At 43.0% G+C, this 22,473-nt stretch overlaps 1 protein-coding gene across 8 annotated transcripts in view; it reads left to right on the top strand.

The window, feature by feature from the left end:
* The window catches only part of CUX1 (cut like homeobox 1), a 281,378-nt gene that overhangs the window by 243,435 nt on the left and 15,470 nt on the right, over positions 1-22,473 (top strand). For 7 of the 8 annotated variants that reach the window (XM_056326647.1, XM_056326649.1, XM_056326651.1 and 4 more), the window contains one exon: positions 4,100-15,882. The exons of the other annotated variant lie outside the window; for it this stretch is intronic. In XM_056326647.1, coding sequence (XP_056182622.1) covers positions 4,100-4,811 — 712 coding nt within the window. In that variant the 3' untranslated portion in view covers positions 4,812-15,882. Of the gene's footprint in view, positions 1-4,099; positions 15,883-22,473 lie in introns of those variants that run through there. 8 annotated transcript variants of the gene reach the window in all.

Raw genomic sequence — 22,473 nt, 5'->3', positions numbered from 1 at the left:
GTAATGTTCCTAATTAGTGCAGATAGCTAAACCTGTTTGGTTTTGGAAACTGTTAACATTTAAAGAGTATTTTCCACTTTGGCCCTCCTCAGCTTTTAGCAATGGCCTGGTTTCTGCTGGGGTAGAGCGGCTGTGTGGTGTTTAGCTGCCTGCTGGGTTAAACCATGACGAACAGGGAAGTTGCTGAAGCAGAAGCAGCACAGTTTAATGAGATATCTCAGAAATATTATGCACAATAGTTAAATAATGTTTATAGTAAACAATATAAAATTTAAAAATTATAACCAACGAGTAATCATATTTACACTGAATTTCATTGACTTGAATTCGCTACAGATGCAGCCTCTTTCACTGCTCAGAGTTCTCCAAATGCAGGCCTCTCTTCCAATTCCCACTTCTAGGCAATTATGCACGAGTTGGAGGAATGCCTATGAAAATATGTTCCCTTCGGCCTGACAGCAAAATGTGCTGTTCTCACTTACACAGATGAGAGCAGGAGCACTGGTGGCATGTGTCATCTTCCTCATTATCATGAGATCTCCTGTTTAGGCGTGCTGTGAGAAAGCGTGACAAGTCATGATTGATCAGCCTGTTTAGCCACACCAAGCTATACATTAATGTAGACTAGGTGCTGACAGTTGTATACAAAATAAAGAATGTATAAACAAGGTGCTAGAGGCTCGTGGGTAGTACAAGCCTGCCAGTACTGAGTGACCTGGACCTGCTCCCAGATGAGTCTCCAGGACTTTAAAAAAGATGTTTCAAGTCTGTTTGGAGCCCTGGGTGCTCTGAGTGGTTGCCACCACTGAAAAATCGGAACACGTGCCTGTTCTTCTCCTCTGTACAATAATTTTCTTAGCTTTCGTGCATGAAGTACTCTTAAATCATTTACAGGACATTGCAGAAGAGGTACATGTTCTGCTAGGGGAACAGGGTCTGACTGTTCCGTAGCTCATGTATTATAAGAAATGGGTAGTCTTTCCCCTCTTCATCTTCTCCAGGCCACACTTAGTTTTATTTATCTCTTTTATACTCTCCCTCAGCCATTTCTTTTCCAAACCAAAGTCTTCATACATAAGCAGTTCCACATCTCAGACCATCTAGTTATTATTTAATATAAATTTTTCTTTGAAGTTACTTCAGGTAAGGCAAGGTACAGATTTGGACAAGCTTGTCTTCCTGTCTCTTGGGAATCTTGTTGCAGTGATGCTTTTCCTTTGGGATTTGGCCCAAACCTCATTTTCCAAAGGTTGTTGCTACAGCAGAATCTACCTTTTTATCCACCAGATGGGAAGTCAGCACTAACGTTTATTTTCTGCAGCAAAAGAAATTAAAAAAAAAAAAAATTTGTAGCAGGCGAAGAAATAATTCAGTTCAGAATATAAGTAGGTATAAAGGATTTTGACATGTCTGCAAACTTAATCCAAGTCTGTGGCTTTGTATCCATACCAATCAAATAGCTCTCAGAACTTAAAAATAAATTCACCTTACTTTGCATTAGTGAAGCACATATAGGACACATCATAGTTTGAGGCTCTGTTGTCTTAAGAATGGTACAAAAGAGTAGGAGGTAGGGATTTCTGTCCTGCTTCATATGTGGAAACTAGCGCATAAACTCAGTAAGGTCACAGAGATGATGCTGCAGAAGCACAAGGAATTAAACCAAACTTTCTTGAATTGTAATCTAGCACTCCTGGATCCTAAATTTCATTGCTTTTACTCTGGGCATATTTTTCAATGAACTGTAGCATTGTGCTTGTTCAGATGTTGTGTGAAGGCATGTACAGGGAACTTGAACATACACCCCTGGAGATCGCTGATGTTTTGAGTTACACTGATGAATGCCAGTAGGATGTATTGATGCTGAGGCCAACCCCTTCCACCAAGAGGAATGCTCTCTGGAATTTCTGAGCTGCTGTCACTAGTTCTTCTTTACTGTAGGGATTTAATTACTGTGTTAATCAGGAGCCAGACTAGATTCCAGAAGCAATATATTGAGTGTGAATTCCAGGGATTTCCAGACATCAAACCTGTATTCTGTAGGGCTGTGGTAAGATAATCAATGAGCATGTCATCATTCAGTATCTTGATGGAGCTGAGGTATTTTTAATGCCGTGCAGGCACAAAGCCCTTACCTATTTCCTCTCCTGACTGGGCGAATGTTAACAGAAGCAGCATGTTCTGGATCGATGTCCATGCAGGGAGATTACAGGCATAAATAGAGCCTGATAATCGATGTTGCAGGATGGATGCAATTAATGGTAATAGAAAATTAACATTAGCACCTGTGGTCTTCTATTAGGTGAGTAATATTCTCCTAGGGAAAATTACAGACCCCCTAAATCCTTGAAAAGTGTGGAGTCAGCAAGTACTGTGGAAATACTCAGTTGCATTTCAAGTCAGTCAATAATATCGTTAGCTTCAAAAGCAGTATTCAGATGGCGTTCTGCATTTATCCTAATTTTTTTCCACAGTGTGCTGTCTTCTGTAGCACATTTAGTAAAAAAAGGAAGATTCTTACATCCATCAGCGTTGGGACAGCATTTCACTTGTGATTTGCAAGACCCTTAGCAGTTCTCCCAGGCTAAAACCGAAAGTGTTACCTTCGCTCTGAAGGATGACGGCTTTGCTAAACTCTCCCTGTGTCTGTAGTCTCATCCGTGACCGCAGGTCACTGGGGGTCCCTCTTGGGTGCTGATAAGGACCTGAACAACGGTCATAACCTCTCCTCCCGTCAGAGCGCTACAGAGAATGAGTTAGCCTAGACCCTAAGATTTTTTCATACTGTTCTGTACTTGTGAGGATCTTGGGAGCTCCTAGAGAAGGAAGAGGGTGGAAGGACCAAGTTAAATGGCAAAGGTGGCGTGTTCGGGGTATTATTGCACACCTGAAGTAATAGGAGGCACAAGGTGGCACACCAGGCATTTTTAACCACACATGGAGTGCATTAATTCCCTTGCAGTGCACTGCTTGCCTTGTCACTATTCATGTTCTGAAATCGATTTTTTAAATAAAAAATGAGGCAGAAGTCAAACTTAACTCATAGACTGACAACCTGTCAAAAGGCTTTGCTTCCCCAGAGCACTTCCAGAACAACAGCCTTTGTTTCATCTTCATTTCTCCTTGGTATCCAGAACGCCAAGGAAGGTTGTCCAGATTTTATCCTTGTGTTTTGTTTAGGCAAATTGTGGCTCATTTCTAGTGGAAATCTGGATTGGTTTGTATTTACAAGCCATTTTTTTTCTGGTTCTACTAAAAATGTTTTCATATTTTTAAAATCCACCCTTTTCTGGTCCAGCGTATTGTAGAGTTTCACCTACCTGGTGTCAGACTTGTAGTGGGGGTGGGAGGCTGCAGGACCTTTCGTCTCTGTCCCTTAAACCACAGCCAGGGCTGTAAAAGTCGAGCATACAATTACAAAGTTAATTTAAACTTGCAGAAAAAGGGCAGGTGAGCTGTCGTTGGTTTTCACCGATCATTTTAGTACAAATTGATTATCTGCGTAAAGTTTGTATTTCTGGTTTATTCCATGATGCCCACTGAGGCTACTAGAAGGGGAGGTCATCAGTGTCAGATTTACGATAAATACGCAGAATCCTGGTTGGGTCAGAGGGGTCAGTCTTGGCACAAAGCGCTGCAGAAGCCACCAGAGATGGCTCCTCGGCCTGCTGGCCCCCTCCAGGCTGTGGGGAGCCCCCGGGGCACCCCAGCCTCGGCAGCCTGCATCCTTCCAGCACAGCGGGCTTCGCAGCCAGCAGCCGCCTGGGGAAAATGCAATTCAGGGCATCGAGACAATATTTCATGTTCTTCCAAACGCCTTTTCAGGCAGTCTTTTGGGTTCGAGTGTGCGAGCGCTCCTGCTGACCCGGCACAGTGCAGCCACCCTGTGGCTGAGACAAAATGGCGTCTCAGGGAAGGGCACGTCGAACGGCCCTGTGGCTGAGACAAAATGGCGTCTCAGGGAAGGGCACGTCGCACAGCCCTGTGGCTGAGACAAAATGGCATCTCAGGGAAGGGCACCTGGAACGGCATGTCTGTAGAGCAGGGTGATTCCGAGTGAGCCCCAGCAGACTCACCATCCCTCTCCCCTGTCTCCTAGGTCTCGCATCCGCCGGGAGCTGTTCATCGAGGAGATCCAGGCCGGGAGCCAGAGCCAGGCTGGGTCGAGCGACTCTCCTTCCGCCAGAAGCAGCAGGGCCGCTCACAGCTCTGAGGGAGACAGCTGCGATGGCGTGGACGCAGAAGGCCCACCTGAAGGAAAGCCGAGTGGCCCGGAGGCGGATGAGTACAGCAATGCAACCACAAAGTCTCAGGGAGGGCCAGCGGAGTCGGCGTTCGAGGCGGGGGAGGAGGCACTGCAAGGCGCCAGGTCTTCGGAGAAAGCGGAGCCGTTCCAGGCAGAGAGCCTGGAGGACACCGACGACGAGGGCAGGCTCAGAGCACCGCGCCAGAGCTCTCCGCCAGCATCGCAGCGCCCGGGAGAAGCTCTGGAGACACTGCCAAACTCTGCCACGGAAGGGGATGCCTCTACCTCAGCTGCCTCCACCTCAGTCCTTACAGGGGAGAGCTCCTACAAGTCAAAAGAAAGTTCAGAGAAAATCTCCAGTGTGCCAAGTACGAGCTCGACGCCGGCCGCAGGCTCGCAGAAAGCCAACTCTCTCCAGAGCTTGTTCGGCTTCTCCGAGGCAGCGAGCTCCAGGAACACGCGAGACAGCTCCTTGAGGAAAAAGAAAGCGGCAAACTTGAACAACATCATCCACCGCTTGGAGAAGGCCGCGAGTCGAGAAGAGGCCGTCGAGTGGGAGTTTTGAGATTAAACTCGCCCAACTCTGGAGAGCTGGGAAGTGAAACTGGACCTCTACTGGTTTTATTGTGTTGCGCACTTAACCGCCCTGCGGGCCACAGGGCAAAAACGCCATAGGCCAAGGTGCATATAGAAAACAAAAAGGAGCGTTAAGCCCAATTTATGTTTGTGTTTTCGAGGAAGAAAACTGAAATGTGTAGTCAAGCTTTTTTGTACCCTGAAGTGTTTTTATTATTGCCCTAAGTGATTTCCACAATTTCTGGAATAACTCATACAGCTTTGCCTTGTGCCCTCCTCTTTGGTGTGGGCTTTAAAAAAAGAAAAACAGAAAAAAAAAGAAAAAAAAATTCAAACCCACATATTAAAAGGGGGCTTTTTATCTGCCATCTAATGGCTACAGAGCGATAATACACTATTATCTTCTTAAACCAGGAAAAAAGGGGAGATTTTTCAAAAAAAAAGAAAAAAAAAAGAAAGTTTTTTGTAGCTGTTCAGTTGCCACTAAGAGATTGCACAGTCAACCGACTCTAAACACACTAGTTTGGATTCCTACATATTTTCAAGAAAAGAAAAGAATCTTGTTGTTTGAAACTTTGAATTAAAAAGAAAAAAACACATTTACTCCACATATTTTTTAACAAAACAAAAAAAAAGTCACATCAGGAAAATATCTTAATTTGTGGTAGCTGACTTAGTGTTTTCTTGTAAGTGAAATAGAATATTGACACGTAGTGCACATTGTTTCATAGCTTTAACTGATTCTGGTCTTTTGCAGACCAGAATTTGTTTAATACACTCCATTTTAGGCCAAATCAGGACAAAAAAAAAAAAATCTGAATCTAGGTATTTTATAATCTGCTTTTTAACCTCTAACCACAGAGCACGCTGATCAGACCTCATATCTAGGAGGTTTAGGAGACAACTTAGAAACAGCATGTACTTGATCATTTCACTTGGTTCGTAGTGTACTGAATTTCCTTTCAGTAAAGACAGATCGCTCAAAAAAATGTTGGCCAGTAACATTTCAGCCTGCTACTTTGGGGACGTATTCTGTAACCCAAAATATTCAGCTTACCTGGAATCAATGAAAATGCAGTTCGCGTGTACGATTGCTGTCACACACCACTAAGAGGGGACTGGAGCTGCCTCAGATAGAGACCTTTTCCTGCTGTTGGTGGCCATTTACTGAATCTCTTCCCACCGCAAGCACTGATTTTAAATATGTTTTAGTTGTGGGAAGCTTATTTTTGCGTGGATAAAGAGTACATGGCAATGACCAGACGGGCTCTTACCGGGATGGAAATAGCCCAAACTCCAAACCAAAACATTCATGCTCTCGAGTCCCAGTCTAGACCATTCTGCCCTGCAGAAATACAGCCTTTTTCCATTATTTTATGCACAGGTTAGGGCTGATCAAAGTACAAATCAAATTCTAACTTGTCTCTAACTCCTCCTGTTGTCTATATGTATATGCGTGAGCATAGAGGTGCGTGGAAGGATGTGTGTGCGTGAGTGTGTGCGTGCAATTTTATACGTCTGTGTATTTTCTTACGTACTTGTGCACACATAGAGTGCATTACTGCCACCTTTTTTCAATAAGCTGTTTTATCAGTTATGGCTTCTACAAGTTTGCTAATTTAGACTCCTTTATTGCCATATCTTTAAAACTAACAATAGATGATTTCGGAATATATATATATATATAAATATATATATATATAATTTTTTTTTGCTTATTTATAGGTGCTGTATTTTATTATCTGATTGTTAGGAAGGGATGAAAGGGGGCAAATATTCTTTAGAGGGATAGACTGCCGGCAGTATTGGGTATAATTTACAAGATGTAGTTGTCATACTGTATATTATTGATTGAAGACTTTTTGACCGTATTGTGTATCATTGAACTTTTGTCTTAGGTCAGCATCTTTTTGATGACACTTTAATGGTGCATTCATTACTTCTTAAGTTTAATTAATATTACTTTTCTGATTTTGGGGGAGGGAGGGATGGGGAGAGGAGTTCCGACTTTAAAGGTATGTTCCCAATATTACACCTCAGTGTGCTTGTATTAATTCATTAGTAGGATTTTTGACTGTAAGATGTGAAACCACATTTCTTGCATGATGTTTTAGAACTTATGTATTTCATTTACAGTCTCTTAACATGCAACAGCAGCACTTAGCGCAAGTTTTCACAAATTAAGAATCAGTACACTAAAATCAATCCTTTTCATGATTAAGAAAAGAAGGCTCTAGGAGGCTGAAAGGCAGGGATTTATTTCCTATTTTTACTGCTAGCTGTTTCAGGATACCTCCTTGGGTAATTGGGGACTTGTGATGCAAAAGTAAAATTGAGAAACAGAGAGAGCAACTGCCCCTTTCTGTGATGTGCTGAGGAGACAATTTGTAATAACAGACACCAGTATGTGACAGCACGTGCTGGAAGCGGTTACGGCTTCTTATCTGGAGTGCAGTTAGTCTGTGGGAATGGCCAGCAAGGGAAATAACGTGGGGAAGCCAAGTGTTACCTCTCTGTATCTGTACAGTGTCCTGGTTTGACTTACAAAGCACAGCTCCATCGATAAATGCACGTCCTGGTAAAAATACACATACCTTAATACAAGTCATAACAAGATGCGTCTTCAGCCAAGAAGCAAAACTTCTGACTAGAAGACACAGATATTTTCTTACGTTCTTTTATTTCGTTTTTCTTTGTTGTTGTTTGGTTCAGGTTGGGTTTTTTTTATTAATTCTAGGCAATATACTTGCCAGTCTGTTTCTACTGTCCTCGTCTGCTGATTTGAGATCCAGGTGCTTGATGCAGTCAAGTGGTTACTCTCAGCTTTCTCGATAGTGAGGTTTTTTTCTGTTTGACGAGTTTTTTTAAATTAATATTCCCCAAACTGTTCTTGTGCCTGTGTCTATATGATTGCATTCCATGATGCTTACTGAGAGCTCTTGCTGCATTATACGAGAGCAGAACTGTATTCACAGGTTGAACGCAAATGCAGCACTTAAGGTCAATCTCTCTTCTTAATAAGCAATACATAAGTGCCTTGAAACTTATATCTTTTTTTAAAAAAAATAAATTTATTTTTGTTTTGCTTTTCAGGTTTCCACTAGTTCTTTAGGATTCTTTAGCATCTGCCCAGTTTTTAATGCTGTAATGATTTTTAAAAAGCATATCTGTAGCTTGCCCTAGAGGAAATCTTTCTTTTATAACACTAACTGTTAATTCTAAGCTCCATTATTACATTTGAATCATGTAATTTTGCTGGATAAAGACAGCATTCATAAGTCAGAAGTCACTCCATCCTGCCAAGGGTTGTCATTGGTATCTATTATAAAATTAATCAAATAAAATGCTGTCAGTATTTCCTATATTTTTGGCACTTTATTAATGGCTTAGCTCCTTTTGTTCTTTCATATTTAATGATCTGCGTTGAATGTGGTTTAGCCTGCTGAGATGCTATTGGGGTGACCTGGGCCGTCCTGCCGGGAGTCACTTTGGGTTCCTTAGTGACCACCTTATTTAAGGGCACAGGCAGATGAACACCCTCAGATCAAGCTCGTAGAGTTTAAGTGATGTTCCCAGCTGTTTGTTCCCGGTTTTTAGCCAAGGTCACAGCTGCTTTTCTGTTTCGGTGGGAAGTAAAATGGATTAGCTTGGAACTACTGCTGAGATTCTCTTGTTGGAGATGAGTTACCTACTGGCTTTCCAAACTGGCAGAGACCTCCCCCATTCAGAGACTGAACTTCAGCAACACTGAAAGATTTTAGCTGTATTTTTGATCAAGTGTGGCATTCAGAAGTAATGCTTTTAGGAAAATGTGTATTGGAATAACTTTTTTTTTTTTTTTTTAACGTATTTAAAAGGGCAAAAAAAATTGGAGGAGAAGAAATGCCAAAGAGTGGCACGGTGGCTTTTACCCTCTTGGGTCACTGATCCCTGGGAAAGGAAAAGGCGTTATTCAGGCACGTGTGGCGTGGGGCTCATCTCACAGGGCAGTTGTTTTGTAGAGCACAGAGCATGGCAACAGAGCCCTGGCTGATGATGTTTCTTTTCCTGATGGATAAAAGCACAGGCAGTTTTCAGAAATGCCAGGAGTCTTGATTTTTCCTGCGGTTCTTTAAAAGCATTTTTGTTTTCTCCTTCTGTTTCCAGTTCCGTGCTCTTAGTAAAGCTGTGGATGAAGGGCCTGGGCTATTTTAACAGCAATGTCTTTATACTGCAGTTAAAATTGTCGATTTTTCTGTCTGGATGGTTAGGGAAGGAGAACAGTGTGGTACTTTGTTGGCTAAAAGCAAGGGAAGAGTATCCCTTGGCAGAGGGGTCATACAGCAGGATTGTCAATACACTTCCATTTTTGAGGATACAGATTTCAGACAACAGAAGTGCACGTTTATTGGCAGAAATGCATTTAATTACAATTGCTGTTGATGCCATAAAATTTGACCATGTTATTTGTTCATCTGTCTGTAAAATGCCTATAAATAGAGCCACTCCTTAAAGGAACCAGTATCAGTGCAGTCTGCCCATATCATGAATTAGTGAGTCCTTTACTAATAAACTCCTTGCTGTAATAGGAGAGATCTATCTTACAGTTGAAAAGGATGTATGTGCCTTTCTCATTAGGTGAAAGATCTTTGCGTTATTTTTATGGAACTTGTTCATATGGGAATTGTCTAGACAAGGGGGTTCATGAACACGACAATTCTATGCAATATTCTCTGATCCAGTTACTTAAAAGTTGCTATTTTTCAGTCTTTTAATGGGTGAAATAGTAAGAGAAGTGCATCATTTCGGTGGCAATTCAGACTACAAAGCTGATAAATTCACCTAAAATAAGATTGAGGGAAATCTGACAAAATAATGTAATGAAATAACAGAAAATGCTAACAGTGATTACAGTCCCCACTAGGACAGCTGCCATCAGAAGTTTGTCATTCTCCATCTTAAAATTCTGAATTTAAAGTATTCTTAAAGCTCACATGAAATAAAAATGCACCTAGAAAGAACAGGGCAGGTTAGAAACAGGAAAAAATCCCAACGTTTTGACCATATATAAATTATGAGAATACGTGGGGAAAAAAAAAAAAAAAAGTAATTGGTTTTGGACACTTCTTTGCACTTGAATCCAAAATAGTTTATTTGAGCTGAAATGTCGCAGTAATCTGGACCGGTGCCTTTAGCAAGGTTGCAAAGAGATCAGTAATCTTAGCAATTTGTTGCAAACCCAATGTGGTGACATTTTAAGATGCAGATGGAGGGCACTATTTTTGCTTCATTTGTGTCTCTTTCTAACGCGTGAATTTCTTAAATGATCTCTTCTTTCTTCTTCCTCCAGTGTATGTATCCTAGGATATTCTCTGTCTTAAAGCCACCACAGTGTGTGGCTGAGCTGTGAGTGCTTCTTGAGGACTATCAGAAACAGGAGGAGAAGAAGAAAAGTTGGTTCTTAGGTGGGGGCGGGATTTCACGTTCACTAAAACCAAATCAGGTCTTTCCCATGAGCGAGTGGCAGTTTTGGCCCTGGTGAGACAAGCTGCTTGTAGCCTCATATTCCTAAACTGAACTCACACAGATATAACAGCTGCAAAGCAGTGTTCAGTTCGCTCATCTGTTGGCCTGCTGTGTTCCCCTTGCACTTTCTGCTGCCCCACGGTTGGAACATCAATGTTTTCTTCCTTTGCATTGCATATACAATCAACTTATTTTTTATGAAAAATAAGAGAATTCTAAAATTCTGTATAAACAAAAGGCTTTTTTGTCCCAGCAGTTTAAAATCCTGCCGGATGGCTTTAAATTGCAAGGAGAATCACTGGCGTGGAAAGCACAAGTTCTGAATTTCTCTTCTGGCTCAAGCTTCTTAGTTTGAAAAGTGACTTAGCAGTCCCTGTCTCCTTTGCATACGTATTTGAACTCTAAAATGTAGAAATACTATTTCACCAATTTTGTTCTTTCCTCCCTGTCTCTTTTATGGGATATATTGACTATGTTATATATAAAATATAGTTAATAATGAACTTTATAGCAAGAAAAGCCCTTTATGCTATACCTAGGGACCGATTTGTCCTGCATGACCAGGTCATGTACTGTACCCTACCCTATTAATATGCAAGGATAAAAAGGTTTTATGCTCTGAAGGTGAAGTTTATCCTTTTGGAGAAGGTTAGCGTTAGGCCTGTGCACTTAAGTTTTCAAAAAGCCTTAAAAACAGGTAATGTGAGTGGTGCCACCTCTCTTCAGGGATGATTTCTCCCCCAGCCAAGTGGTACTGTGGCATATTTAATATAACTTATTAGCTGTAAGGTCATTTGCCAGCTGAAGAAAGTAATTCCTTGAACTTTATTGGTGAGCCTCCTCACCAGCATCCTCTGGTACAGTCAGGGACTGATGGAGGCATCACACCTGCTTTTCCCAAAACCTGGGCGCTCCGTTTCAAACCCAAAGCCCTCGGCTGTCTGTGAAGCCTGCGTTTCTACAACTGTTCTGCGAATGGAAAAGAACTGATCTGATTCCTGGGTGTGATTTTCATTGCTATTCACAAACATGTTCTGGCACTAAAGTGCATTAAAAGGAAGTGACTCCTTTTAAAAAATTAATAAGATTATTGTATTTTTCCTTGTCCAGCTATTCTATGAAGGACAATTGCTGCCGTTTTTCAAGCTTGCTTTACTCACAGTGATGTTAATAGATTTTTGCCACAGTTCTGTAGATTTCTTATTATTAAAACTGTTGGTTTCACGGTATCATTTCAGTTTCTTTATAATTTGAACCAGCCAAGCACAGAGAATGACTGCATTCTTAACCGTAACGAAATAGTGCAGGAACCAGTACAGCAAACGTGGATGCCTAAAGTCCCCATGATGTTGTTTCTTTTGACTTTTTGTTTTAATTTTAGAGATGTTTGTACTATGTAGTACAATCTTCATCCAAAGATCCTTGGAAATGGAGAGTCGCGCCAGGAATTTCCAGCTGTTATGGTGACATACCTGCTTTTCGCATAGTTACTGTGTAATTCTGTGGTAATGTTCATAACAGCGCAATCTCTCTATTGATAACAAGAATAATGGCGTTAAGTTGCGTTATCCTCTTCTGTCTATGCGGGTAATTAATATGCATTTTTAGGAGTTGTTAAATGTGTATATGTACATGATTCCAGTATGGAAAAGCCCCTCTGTATATGTAGTATTAGCATGCTTGGTCCTAATAGTGCAGTAGAATTGCTACAGCCAAATTCGTGAAATCATTTGGGGCGTGGGTGAGTGAGGGCTTCAAACCAGTATGTATTTCAGTGCATAGAGGATGCCATTTTCCCACTTGTCAGCTAAGTTCCCTGTTGTAAAGAGGGGATTAGCCATCTGAGAGATTGGATTGTTTGAGATATGCAGGTTTAGCTAATGAGGAGGGGGAAGATCACGTTCAGAATACAGAAAAATAATTCCAAGGGTCTGAGATGTGCAGAAGCCAAGTGATTTGAAAGGAAGGGTCAGACCTTGTCTGTAGCATCCTGTAACAGTTGGTCTGTAGGTTTTGCTTTGATACAGCCTGCAGGAAGTTAATTTGCCAGATATTTGCACATGTAAAATATTTTCTCCTATATCTGTGTACAGCAGGAAGGTGAACAGCAAAGACATATCAAAAACAATCACAAAAACAGCTGATCAGTAAATTATGCCAAGTATTAAATTAAAACAAGCAGTTCGTTCTTGCTCTCCCTGAGCTGAAAATTGAAGTATTCTTAGGAATGAGACAGAAATTCTCTGTTATGCAGTTCCTTTTAAAGGCAAGCATCTGTCTTTTCAAGAGAAGAAATAAAACTTGGCACTTGACTTGCTCTGAAGTACAATCTTACCTCCAAGTAACTACAGAAAATAGTTTCTACAATCAGTCTTTCAATCAGACTTTTCTGGCTTTTGTTAGCTTGCATTAGACCCTTAGTGCTATTTTGATGTATAATTTATATGTGGGTAAATTATTACTAGCTTTAAAAGTGTTTCCAAAGTACCTAGTTACCTCTGGATGCTAGTACAGGCTATACAGGGAGTACTTGAGCATCTAGTTTGTAAAGGAGGTGTGTGGGGCATAAGCAAGGTCACATCTGTATCATACTTTTCTTTTTCCTTGATCAGGGCTTCCATTTCCTTCTTGCCTCCTCTAGGGGGATGGAGATCATGGGTCAGTTTCTTTCCTGGGGGGGAAAGATTTTAGTTTAGCTTGGAATTATTTTCTTTTCATTCAGTAGGCGTGTCATCAAAATCCTGTCTGTTACTGCATTTCCCGTTAAGTTTTTCATTTTTGCTACTTTCCTGAAATTTCCTATTTAACAAACTTTCTATACTTGGAAAGCTATGTGCCTTATTTCCTAATCTCTTCATGGAGAATAATCTGAAGCACAGTGATCTAGATTGCAGCATTCACGGCCGCTTTTCATTTGGGGGGTGGGGGGAGCAAACACTGATCAAGGAGCAAATGCCCAACACGAGTTGCCCCTTTTGCTAATGAGCACTTCAAACACTGTGCGTTAAGTCTTTGTGCAATAGAAATTCGCGTTCTGTGTTCGGAGGTTCGTGTCTCAGCCGTCAAATGCAGGCGAGCGTGAGCTCTAGTTGAGAATTCAGGTTCCTGGGGAAAAAAAAAATTATATATATCCCTCTGGGTTGGCTCCGGCAGCACGGTGGGGTCTCGGGTTAGAAAGTCCACCATCGCCCGGCAGCGTTAATGCTCGTAAAGCTCAGTCTCACCCGGCGTACTCGTAGGTCTGTCAGCATTCAAGAAACATTCGTGGACTTCAGCCATTGCTAACCGCCACCATCTCCTTTTGTGCCATTAGTAATACGTGCTGTCTTCATTTCCATGCCCAGAGCCACATTGTCTCTGGATGGCAAGGCACTGTAAAGTCATTCCAGTCTTAATTTGGTTTTGGAAAGAACAGGCTTTCACCCACCGGCATCCTCAGCCCTTTCCAGCGCTTGTGTTATTTTTCAAGCTTGCTCTCTCTACAGCATCATAAGGTGAAATATATAAAGGTGGTTTGTAATTAGGAAAACAATCTAATATTTCCTATTTATGAGATTAATTTTAACAGTTTCTTTTTTTTGAGGTTTGTTTTTGTTTGATATAAACACAACAGGAGTATACATATCCCCTAAACAGACGTTGGAGAAAGTTTGGGCTGTCCTAGCGATGGAGCGTGGTGGTGTCGGCTCGTCGTAGTATCCATATCATTGTGCCCCTGTTGTGTTTTCTAGAGCAATCATTTAAAAAAAAAAAGTATTTTATCTAAATGCCTAATAAATAATATTATTTAAATAGTTTTAAAATAATTTAGGACTGAGAATAAGAAGCCTCAGTTGTGAGAGAAGAGACTTAAAATATACAGAGAGAGAAAATACCCTTAGCCTCCTAGAGCCTCTACTGAGAATTTCATGAAGATGCAGTGCCCCTTTGTCAAAGTACATTGCCATTTACTCAAGAGTGTTAATTTAAAATGAGAGACTGGTTTCCTGTGATGTTCATCTTTGTTGGCATATGTTTGAATTCCTGAATTCAGAGCTGATTTTTCTTCTCATTCAAAGTTGGTCAAGGAAAAAAAAAAAAAAATAGAAAAAAAAAAAGTTTACCTTGTGCAGCAGCAACTTTTCCTGGTGTGAACTCTGGAAATACACATTGTGAATTGATCTTTGTCACGGAGGAGTTTAGTTTTCTTGCAGTGTCGAAACATGTTCAGACAGGCTTTCCCTGACTAGGTAACGCTTCCCGAGCGAGCGAGAGAAAAGCTGCATAAGCCAAACTGAAAACTCTGGCGCTAGAAATTGCCCCTTGCTCGGCGCAGGGGAACGTGTGTCTGCACGAGGGACGATGCGAAGGGCCTCCGGTCAGCACCACCCAGGAGAACACCGGGCGGAGATGGGAGATGCTGAGCTAGTTGCAGGGCACATCACCACTTCTGTGGATTTGGAAGCAAATTTGCACTTTGCCTTTCGAGGGTGTCCCACTAAAAACCATCAGATGAATTTCCCACGCGAGGTTCTTTTCCTTCTGGCATAGTCTGAAAGTAAAAAAAAAAGGAGAAAAGGAAAAAAAAAAAAAAAGGCAAAAAAAAAAAAAAAGCCCGACGGTAACTATTGGATCACCTCAGCCAAACATAAAGGTTGTTCCTGTCAGAACACTCTATGCATTTCTGTGTTGAAAAGCATTTTCTACCGTTCCTTTTCTGAAAGCAGGCACCGTGCGTCCCACTCGCAGGAAATGCTGCGAGAATGTCAAATGTACGAATTTGGACGTTAATTCCAAAGCAGATGGAGGCTGGGGGGGGGAGGGGGTGGGGGGATGTTCTTTTTTTTTTTTTTTTTTTTTTTTTTAATTGTTTCCTTCATGTCCCTTTTCATTTTTGTATTAAAAAATTAACTCTTTGCATTTGTGCAATAACTACTTGCCATGATAATGGGCAGACCTTTGAAATGCCCCGACTACTAACACAGCACAAGATGAACTCAAACAGAAAGTGGTGTACTTTTTCCTGAGAACTTTTTTTTTTTTTTTTAATAATAAGCTCAGTTTTTACCCCAGTGTATTGTGGTGTCTTACATTTTTAGCAGTATTTTATATTTTTTCTGTAACGCACTAAGTCTTAGATGTTTTTAGAGCTTGTTTGTTATATTCACAATCACAGATTAAAAAAAAAAAAAAAAAGATCCTCACAAAGACCCAATTGACCAAAAAAAAAAAAAAAGTGTCATTTTTTTGTACAAGTAGCTTTGAGAAGCCCACATTGTGTTGCTGTGACTCATCTTTTGTAACATTTTATTTCTTGGTATTTGTTTAAACATAAAAGTAAGAGTTTATATGGCTGGCAGTAGCAGGGCAGCGCTCCCTCCGTCAGCAGAATGGCATTGTTTCTTCTGTCTTTGTTTGGTTAGCCATATAATGTTTGTTCTCAGCACTGTACAACGGTCCCTATATGATATGGAGAAGCAATATCACTGTATGAAACTCACACGATGTATTATTATTATTATTCACTAGCACCCTAGGTGTGATAATTGAAGTAAATATCTTTTATACAAACACAATTACGCGTGGGCTGTCTTTTCTTAAGGTGAGACCTGAGTCCAAGCAGCAAACATTTACATTGGGGGTTCTGTTGCAGTGATGCGCAGGGGGATGAAGGGGTTGGCTTTGGTGGTATTTGGCCAGGGGAGGAGGACTTTCTGATTTCTGGGAGGTGGGGGGAATGTTTTCAATACCTTAAATATTGAAGTGTTAGATTTCCAAACCGTATCCTTTTTTCAGGGAAGTTCAAGTGTGATGATTCCTGCTGCAGTCAGCGGGAGGTGGACACCTGGCTTCATAGATGGGAAAGACGTATTTTGGGTCTGAGACTGCAAGGGGGATTGTATTGAGCGCTGTAATGATATCTTAGCTAATTTGTAAAAATTAAAGACATTGAAGTCAGAAATGCTTTAGATTCAAAAATGAAAATGTAAAAGAATTTTCCCAGATATTTGGCTCACTATTTTTGCAGATACTTTATACAAAGATAAATTTCTTTTCTAGTGCCTTATGAGATGATGTTCCTATATATATACGCTCAGTATTTACAGAGTGTAGAGTCTGAGGTTTGGTAAGGAACAGATGTTGTAATCCATCGGTGAATTCTGTTTTAAAAACTGGAATAAATCTTTAGCTTGAGTATTCTGGGTTTCAGGTAGAGCGTGTGTGTGGATGACTGGGTGCTGCTGCTTTACCTGGCGTGCTCGTGTCTGGGTTTTGAATTGTGAATTGGAGGTTATTTGGGGGGTTATTTATGCACATCATCCCTGCGGTACCTACCTTACACTTTTTTCCTACCAGGCTGTAAGCTCTTGTGTCCTGTGCCTCCTTGTAGGATGTTGACTAGGGCTGGGCTGGAAATTTGCTGTAGTTCTGTCCCAGAAAGTCTAGCTGAGAGCAAGGGGTCAGGCTGGGCTTCCCAGCGTGCCCCCCACCCCCACCCCCAGCCATGGCCAGGATCCATCCGGCGCTGCCAGCTCGGGCACCCTGGTGCAGCGCAGTGCTTTGCCCACGGCAGCGGTGGCATTCGGTGTGTGTCTTTAGCTTTGATTAATTCTGCAGGAGTGGGTGCGGTGCTCTTCCAAATGTATCAAAAATGCTATTTCATGCCTTCATTGCTTTATAAATGTGTGTTTTCCGCTTTTGAAACGTCTGTGACAGGTTGTGCCGCGTGATGTTAAGGTTCTAGGTGTAACATTTCTTTTCCCCCTGCTTTTTAACAACTGGTCAAACCATTGGTTGCTATAAATGACATTATCTTGTATCATTTTGCCCTAATCATTTTAAGCCTGATACTAAACAGCTACACTTTTAAAGTGCTATGTCTCAAGTTGGTTAATTGCTGTATTTATAACCTGCACTTTTCTTTAGGTACGGTGATAGCGGCACCGAGCTGCTAAAATCACACACATGGTCATAAGCAAACGATGCCTGATACTTGTAGAAGTGCAGGCTGGGTGCAGAAGGAGCTGGAGAGGGTTCATTGTAGCTCAGAAGCATGCATGCAGGGTTAAGCCAGGCTGTCCTCTCAAGTCTAAATCTTCAAAAGTTTCTTTTTTGGAAACCAGGAAGGAAGCCAAAACCCCAAGGATGCATCTCAGAAATCAGGAGCAGATACTTAACAGTCTTCCTTGGAGATCGTTGGATCTTCCGTGATAGCTTCATTGGTAGCCCTTCAAAAGGATTTTTAAAATCTCCTTTTCCAAAGAGGTCTACACTCTCTGTTCCCACAGACCCTTACTGGTCAGCACTGGGGCTTACCTGTACGTCACCACTGGTCCTGCTGGAAAACAGCTGCTTCTGGAGTGAGATGCTGTAGCAAGGGTGAGGCTTTACGTAGGAAATATTACAGGCATTTGCCGAGTTAATGGGAGAAATCCTTCTTTGTTGTATCCTTAGGTGCAGGAGTAAGTTAGCACCCGCTGAGCACCTCGGTGCCACAGGTACTGGCCGTGGGCCTGATCCTGCCCCGCAGTCAGCCAGGGGCAGTTTGTCTTTCAGTGGGAAGGGGTGTGTTTTTTCACAGGGCATCGTGGTCCCACCAGGTAAGAACTCGCTGTGAGCAGCCGATGTGGTGCTTTTGGGCCACACTTCTTTCCATTTTGAAATGCTATTGTTTTCTTCTAAGTATTTCTGTTTTAATGGAAGTGGTGAAGAAACTGTGTACTTGCCAACAGAGGGCTTCAGAAAACATGATTTGATTACAGTAGAGCATTTTATTTGCTTTTTGCTCCAAGCTATGGGAAACTGATAAGAAAATTCAAACTGTTCTCTTGAACTCTTCCTAGTTACCCATGTAATTATCTTAGTACCCTTGGAAATAATCCGTTCTTCTATGAAATCTCTATCCTTACAGGGTGAATTTATTAAGCAGTACTGTGTTTCTTTGCTGGGGGCTGTTTATTTTGGAATGGCTGGGCCAGGAGGAAAGGGAAGGACAAATCCTTCAAACCTCTCCTTCCCAGCAGGCCCTCAAAATGTGAAAAGAGGGGGGGGAAAGAAGGGGAGGGAGCAAAAGTCTTGCCTGCGCCTCCTCTGCCGGCAGCCGGTGCCTGGGGAGCTGGGTAGCCATGTGCTGAGCACGGGCACTCGGCTCGCTGCAGTCATGTAGCTCATTTTTGCTCTTCCCCAAGGCCGCTTTCCCAGATGTATCTACAGGCGCTGGTGAAAAAAGCTGCAGGGGACTCAAAGAAGGATGCTTGTGTGTCGTAATGAGCGTGGCAGCTAGGGTGAGAGGTTTTCTCCCCGTGCTCCCAGCCCTTTGTCACTTGGGCAGATGAAGTCTCAAATTTTGTCCTCAGGGTGTTGGATGCGATCTGGTTTCTGCTGTCCCTACTTCTTCTGGTCTTCTTGAGAGCACACAAAAGTAAAAATACAAAGGGTTGTTCTTGCTGCCTTCACTGGTGCCAGTCCAGCCCTTGCTGTCTCAGACTGCACATCTACATATGTCCCTCGGGGATGTCACTGAAGGTTCCCATCTTCTTTTACAGCTTCTGTATCTGCAGAGCAACCCCATCACTTCATTCCTGGAGCTTTTTCAGGGCTGGTAGCTAACTGTGGCTAAAGACTAGGTAGATTGTGCTAGGAGTTGCAGATGGCTTTTAGAGATGTCATTCTTTTTATCACCTGCTTGCTTTTTTTGCCCTTTCAGAAAGCTTCCAGAAGGCCTGATCAGTGAATAATCTTGTGGCAGGTACAGAAATTAGAGAAAGGGCAGCCTAATGCTACCCATGAGCAAAGTTGCAGGTTGAGATGATTCCCAGATTAACGTTATCTAGGCATTTCAGCTGCTTGGGTGCTCCTGGAGCTGACTGACCTTTCCTCCCTCCCTGGAGATTTCTAGAGGTTGTTTGAAAATGTCCCAAAAGCCCAGTTCTTGTGTGACTTCTGCAGTGTTGGTGGGATCTCTGGAACACTTGATCTCCAGTATCTTTATTCACTCTGGGGAGATTCTTGGAAGAATATACACCCTTCGGGTGATGATTTTGCATTGCCTTACGTGAGGCGAGGTGGACCTCAGAAGCTGGCTCAGTTGGGCTTTTCTGCTACAACCCGTGCTTCAGCCTTTACTTCTGAACAGATTTGCACCTCAGAGGACTCTGCTTAATTTGAGAGACAGGGCTCTGATGCCTTGTAGAAGAGAAATATTCAATCATTGCCTGCCTTGTCCCCTTTCTCAGCCTACCGACAGCTCACAGCAGTGGTGGCCCCAAGGAAAAGCCTTTGCATAAAAGTTGAGTCAGATTGAATGACTCCCACGTGACTCTGTACCGTGCAGAAATGTTGTCCCCCGCTACAAAAGGGTCAAGACAGAACCAGAACCTTTGAGATGTACAACACTGAAAGGCCTTTGGCAGCCTTCCTGTTGCGGGAAGGGTTTTGGCTCAGATCTTTCTTCCTTGGCATCTTCGTGGACCAAGAAAAGGACAGAGAAAATCACCTGGTTCATCCAGGACTGAATCTGCAGCGTATGGACCATGTCCCCCTCATTCCTCCAGCTACAAAGCGCTGAGTCAAGTCACCTCCTTTGATTCTCCTGGAAGGGGAGCAGGACTTTGGGCAATAACAGAACTGTCTTTTTCAGACTTCCTTAAAAGGTAAATGCCAAGTATTTCAAGAGTCTTAGTTTATGTATAAACCTGGGCGCTCTGGCATCAGGTAGGACCGGAGGTAAGACTTTGTTGGTTTGAGAAGGCCCACGGGAGGGAGATGCCAGCGAGTGCCTTAGCACTTATTCCTGCATGGTGAAGAACGATGATTGCAGCTTTTAAGTAACTGTCCGCAGCAACCCAGTCATTAACTGGAGTGACCCAACATGGGGAAGGGTGAACGAGCTGGAAAAATCAAAGGGCCCGTGGCAGACTCGGTTTTCTGCTTCTTCCTTTGGCTCCCATTCCTCGTCCTGGCACATTCAGACTCAGTGTTTGTGTTGAATGAGTCTCCAGCTCTGTGCCTGGATTTCTCAGCCTTCATGTCAAGGTGCTCCCAGCTTTAGTTATCTTACCATCATCTTCCTTCCAGTCAATAAAATAGACTGAAAACCTTTGAAGTAGTGGGTTTCAATGCACTTCAGTTGACTTCTGAGAGGATAGTTTTTCAAAGAAAGCTCCTAGCGTGCCACATCACCTCTCTGCTTGTTTTATTATTTTACAGTTATGTAAATTGAAGGAGGCCAGACAGTAATGGAGGGAGATTAAAAAGTTACCATCAGGCAAATCAGGGTGTGAACTTGCAGAGCATCAGCTAATTTGCAGTAACTGCCCATGTGTGTGCTCCTACCCTGCAGATCCCTTCAGCAATTCCACTTACCTCTCATTTCCTTCAGGCTCAGAGGATGCACATGAGCAGTTACTCCGGTCTTATGGATGTGTAGCAAGTTACAGCCTATCTCACCCCAAGGTGATTTATTCATCTGTCTGCATCCCCAGTAATCAAGCCACCATCTTATGGAAAGATTGCCTCTCATTTATTTATGTCTGGCCTTATAACTTCAAACTAAGTTGCTAGTATGTCTTAATTTTCTCCATCTGTGAAAACAGATGCTGTTTATTTTGGATGATTTGCCAAGGGAGTCCAGTTGCTGGGGCTTGTTACAGGAGTCAAAGTTGCTGTTGCTCTGTGATGGCGCTGGGCTGGCTGGCTCACAGGCGCTTCTGATGAGCCCCTGCATCTGCTGGGCTCGGTGCTCCCTGTGAACATGCTTGGGGAGCTGGGGGCTCCGGGACTTCTTTCCCCTTGACAGTCACTAAAAGGATTTGAACTTGCAGCTTTGGAGCAGCGCAAGACTGATGGGGCTATCCGCCGTGAAAGAAGTGTGAGATTCCGCTGAATATTTTATTCTCATGTTAGGACTGTTTTGTTTCCCCTCCGCGTGAGACACCTTTGTGTCTCACCACACGGCCTGTCCGCACAGACACTTCACATTTTTGGAGAAACACTCATCCCACGGCGATGTCACCTGTGGCTGTGCTCCTCAGGCAGCGGCTTGGAGGTACCGTTAGACTTCCCAGGACAGACGGCCTCCGTACAGCACACTCCGCGCGCAGGGGCTTTTCCTAATCTCTCCTTCAGTTTGGGGCAAGATGTGATGTTTTTCAAGAGCCTTACCAATATTATATTTCCTGATGGATGAGCAGTCTTTTGCAAAGTGGTTGGTTCCTTGCAGAGGGCCTGATCCATCTCCCTGCTCCCGTCGCGTTCCATCGGGCCACGTGCTCCATGATGCAGAAAAGACTTGAAGATCTGGTCGGGCACATCAGGGGTGTGGGAAGAGGCTTGTGGCTGATGGTTTTCCTGAAAGGTGCTTCTCTTCAAGCCCGGGATTCCCCAGGAGGATCGAGTTGTGGTGGTAGGGTACTAACCCAAGTTCAGGGGTTGGCAGCCAGAGGTCGGTGGCTATGCTGGGGACTTGCTCCTTGCCCTGGGTTTGTCACAGGTCGTTTCCACCAAACTCCTGGGAGCCTGGAAACATTTTTCCATGACCGATGGCCAGCTCAGGTTATTTAGGATCAGCGTCATGGGGAATTTGAATTAAGCAAACCCTGAACAAGGAGAGCTCACCCAACCAACCAACTGCTATCTGGGGACTTGACTAGTGTCCCATGCAAAACCCTACAGTCCCGCTCCCATCTGCTCTGCCACCTTCCCAAGGACTCCCAGGAAATCAGAAGATCTTTTTCAGTAAAACTCCAGTCTCAGCCTCTTGTTTTTCATGTATCAGACAAGGAAAAACCAGACCAGCCTGTGCCGAGCAGCACTGGAGCGTGGCACCAGGCAAGGCAGGTGGCCCCTGCCGGCGTTTGGTTGCCCAGTTTCTTCCCAAGGTGATGGCAATGTCAGGCCCAGTTTCTCCATTGCCTCAAAAGTCAGGGATGACAGAGTTTGAGGCTAAAGATACGTGGTTTCAAATCCCAGTTTCCCCAGGGCTTCACCTTCTTTGTCCCATTATCTTCTGCTGTACCTCTCGGTCTTCTGCAGCTTTTGAGGCATTTGCACATCTGAGGGGTCAGAGCAAGGGCCTTCCAGCACAGAAGCTTAAGAGAAGACAAAGGCAGATTTTCTTTTGCTCCATCTCAATGCTTGAACTGACCTGCCTTCCTGGGAGAGCCGTC

The sequence above is a fragment of the Falco biarmicus genome, chromosome 1 (assembly GCF_023638135.1).
Source record: "Falco biarmicus isolate bFalBia1 chromosome 1, bFalBia1.pri, whole genome shotgun sequence".
Lineage (NCBI taxonomy): Eukaryota > Metazoa > Chordata > Aves > Falconiformes > Falconidae > Falco > Falco biarmicus.
The sequence above is the reverse complement of the archived record's forward strand: the minus strand, read 5'-3'. Positions and strand labels throughout refer to the sequence as shown.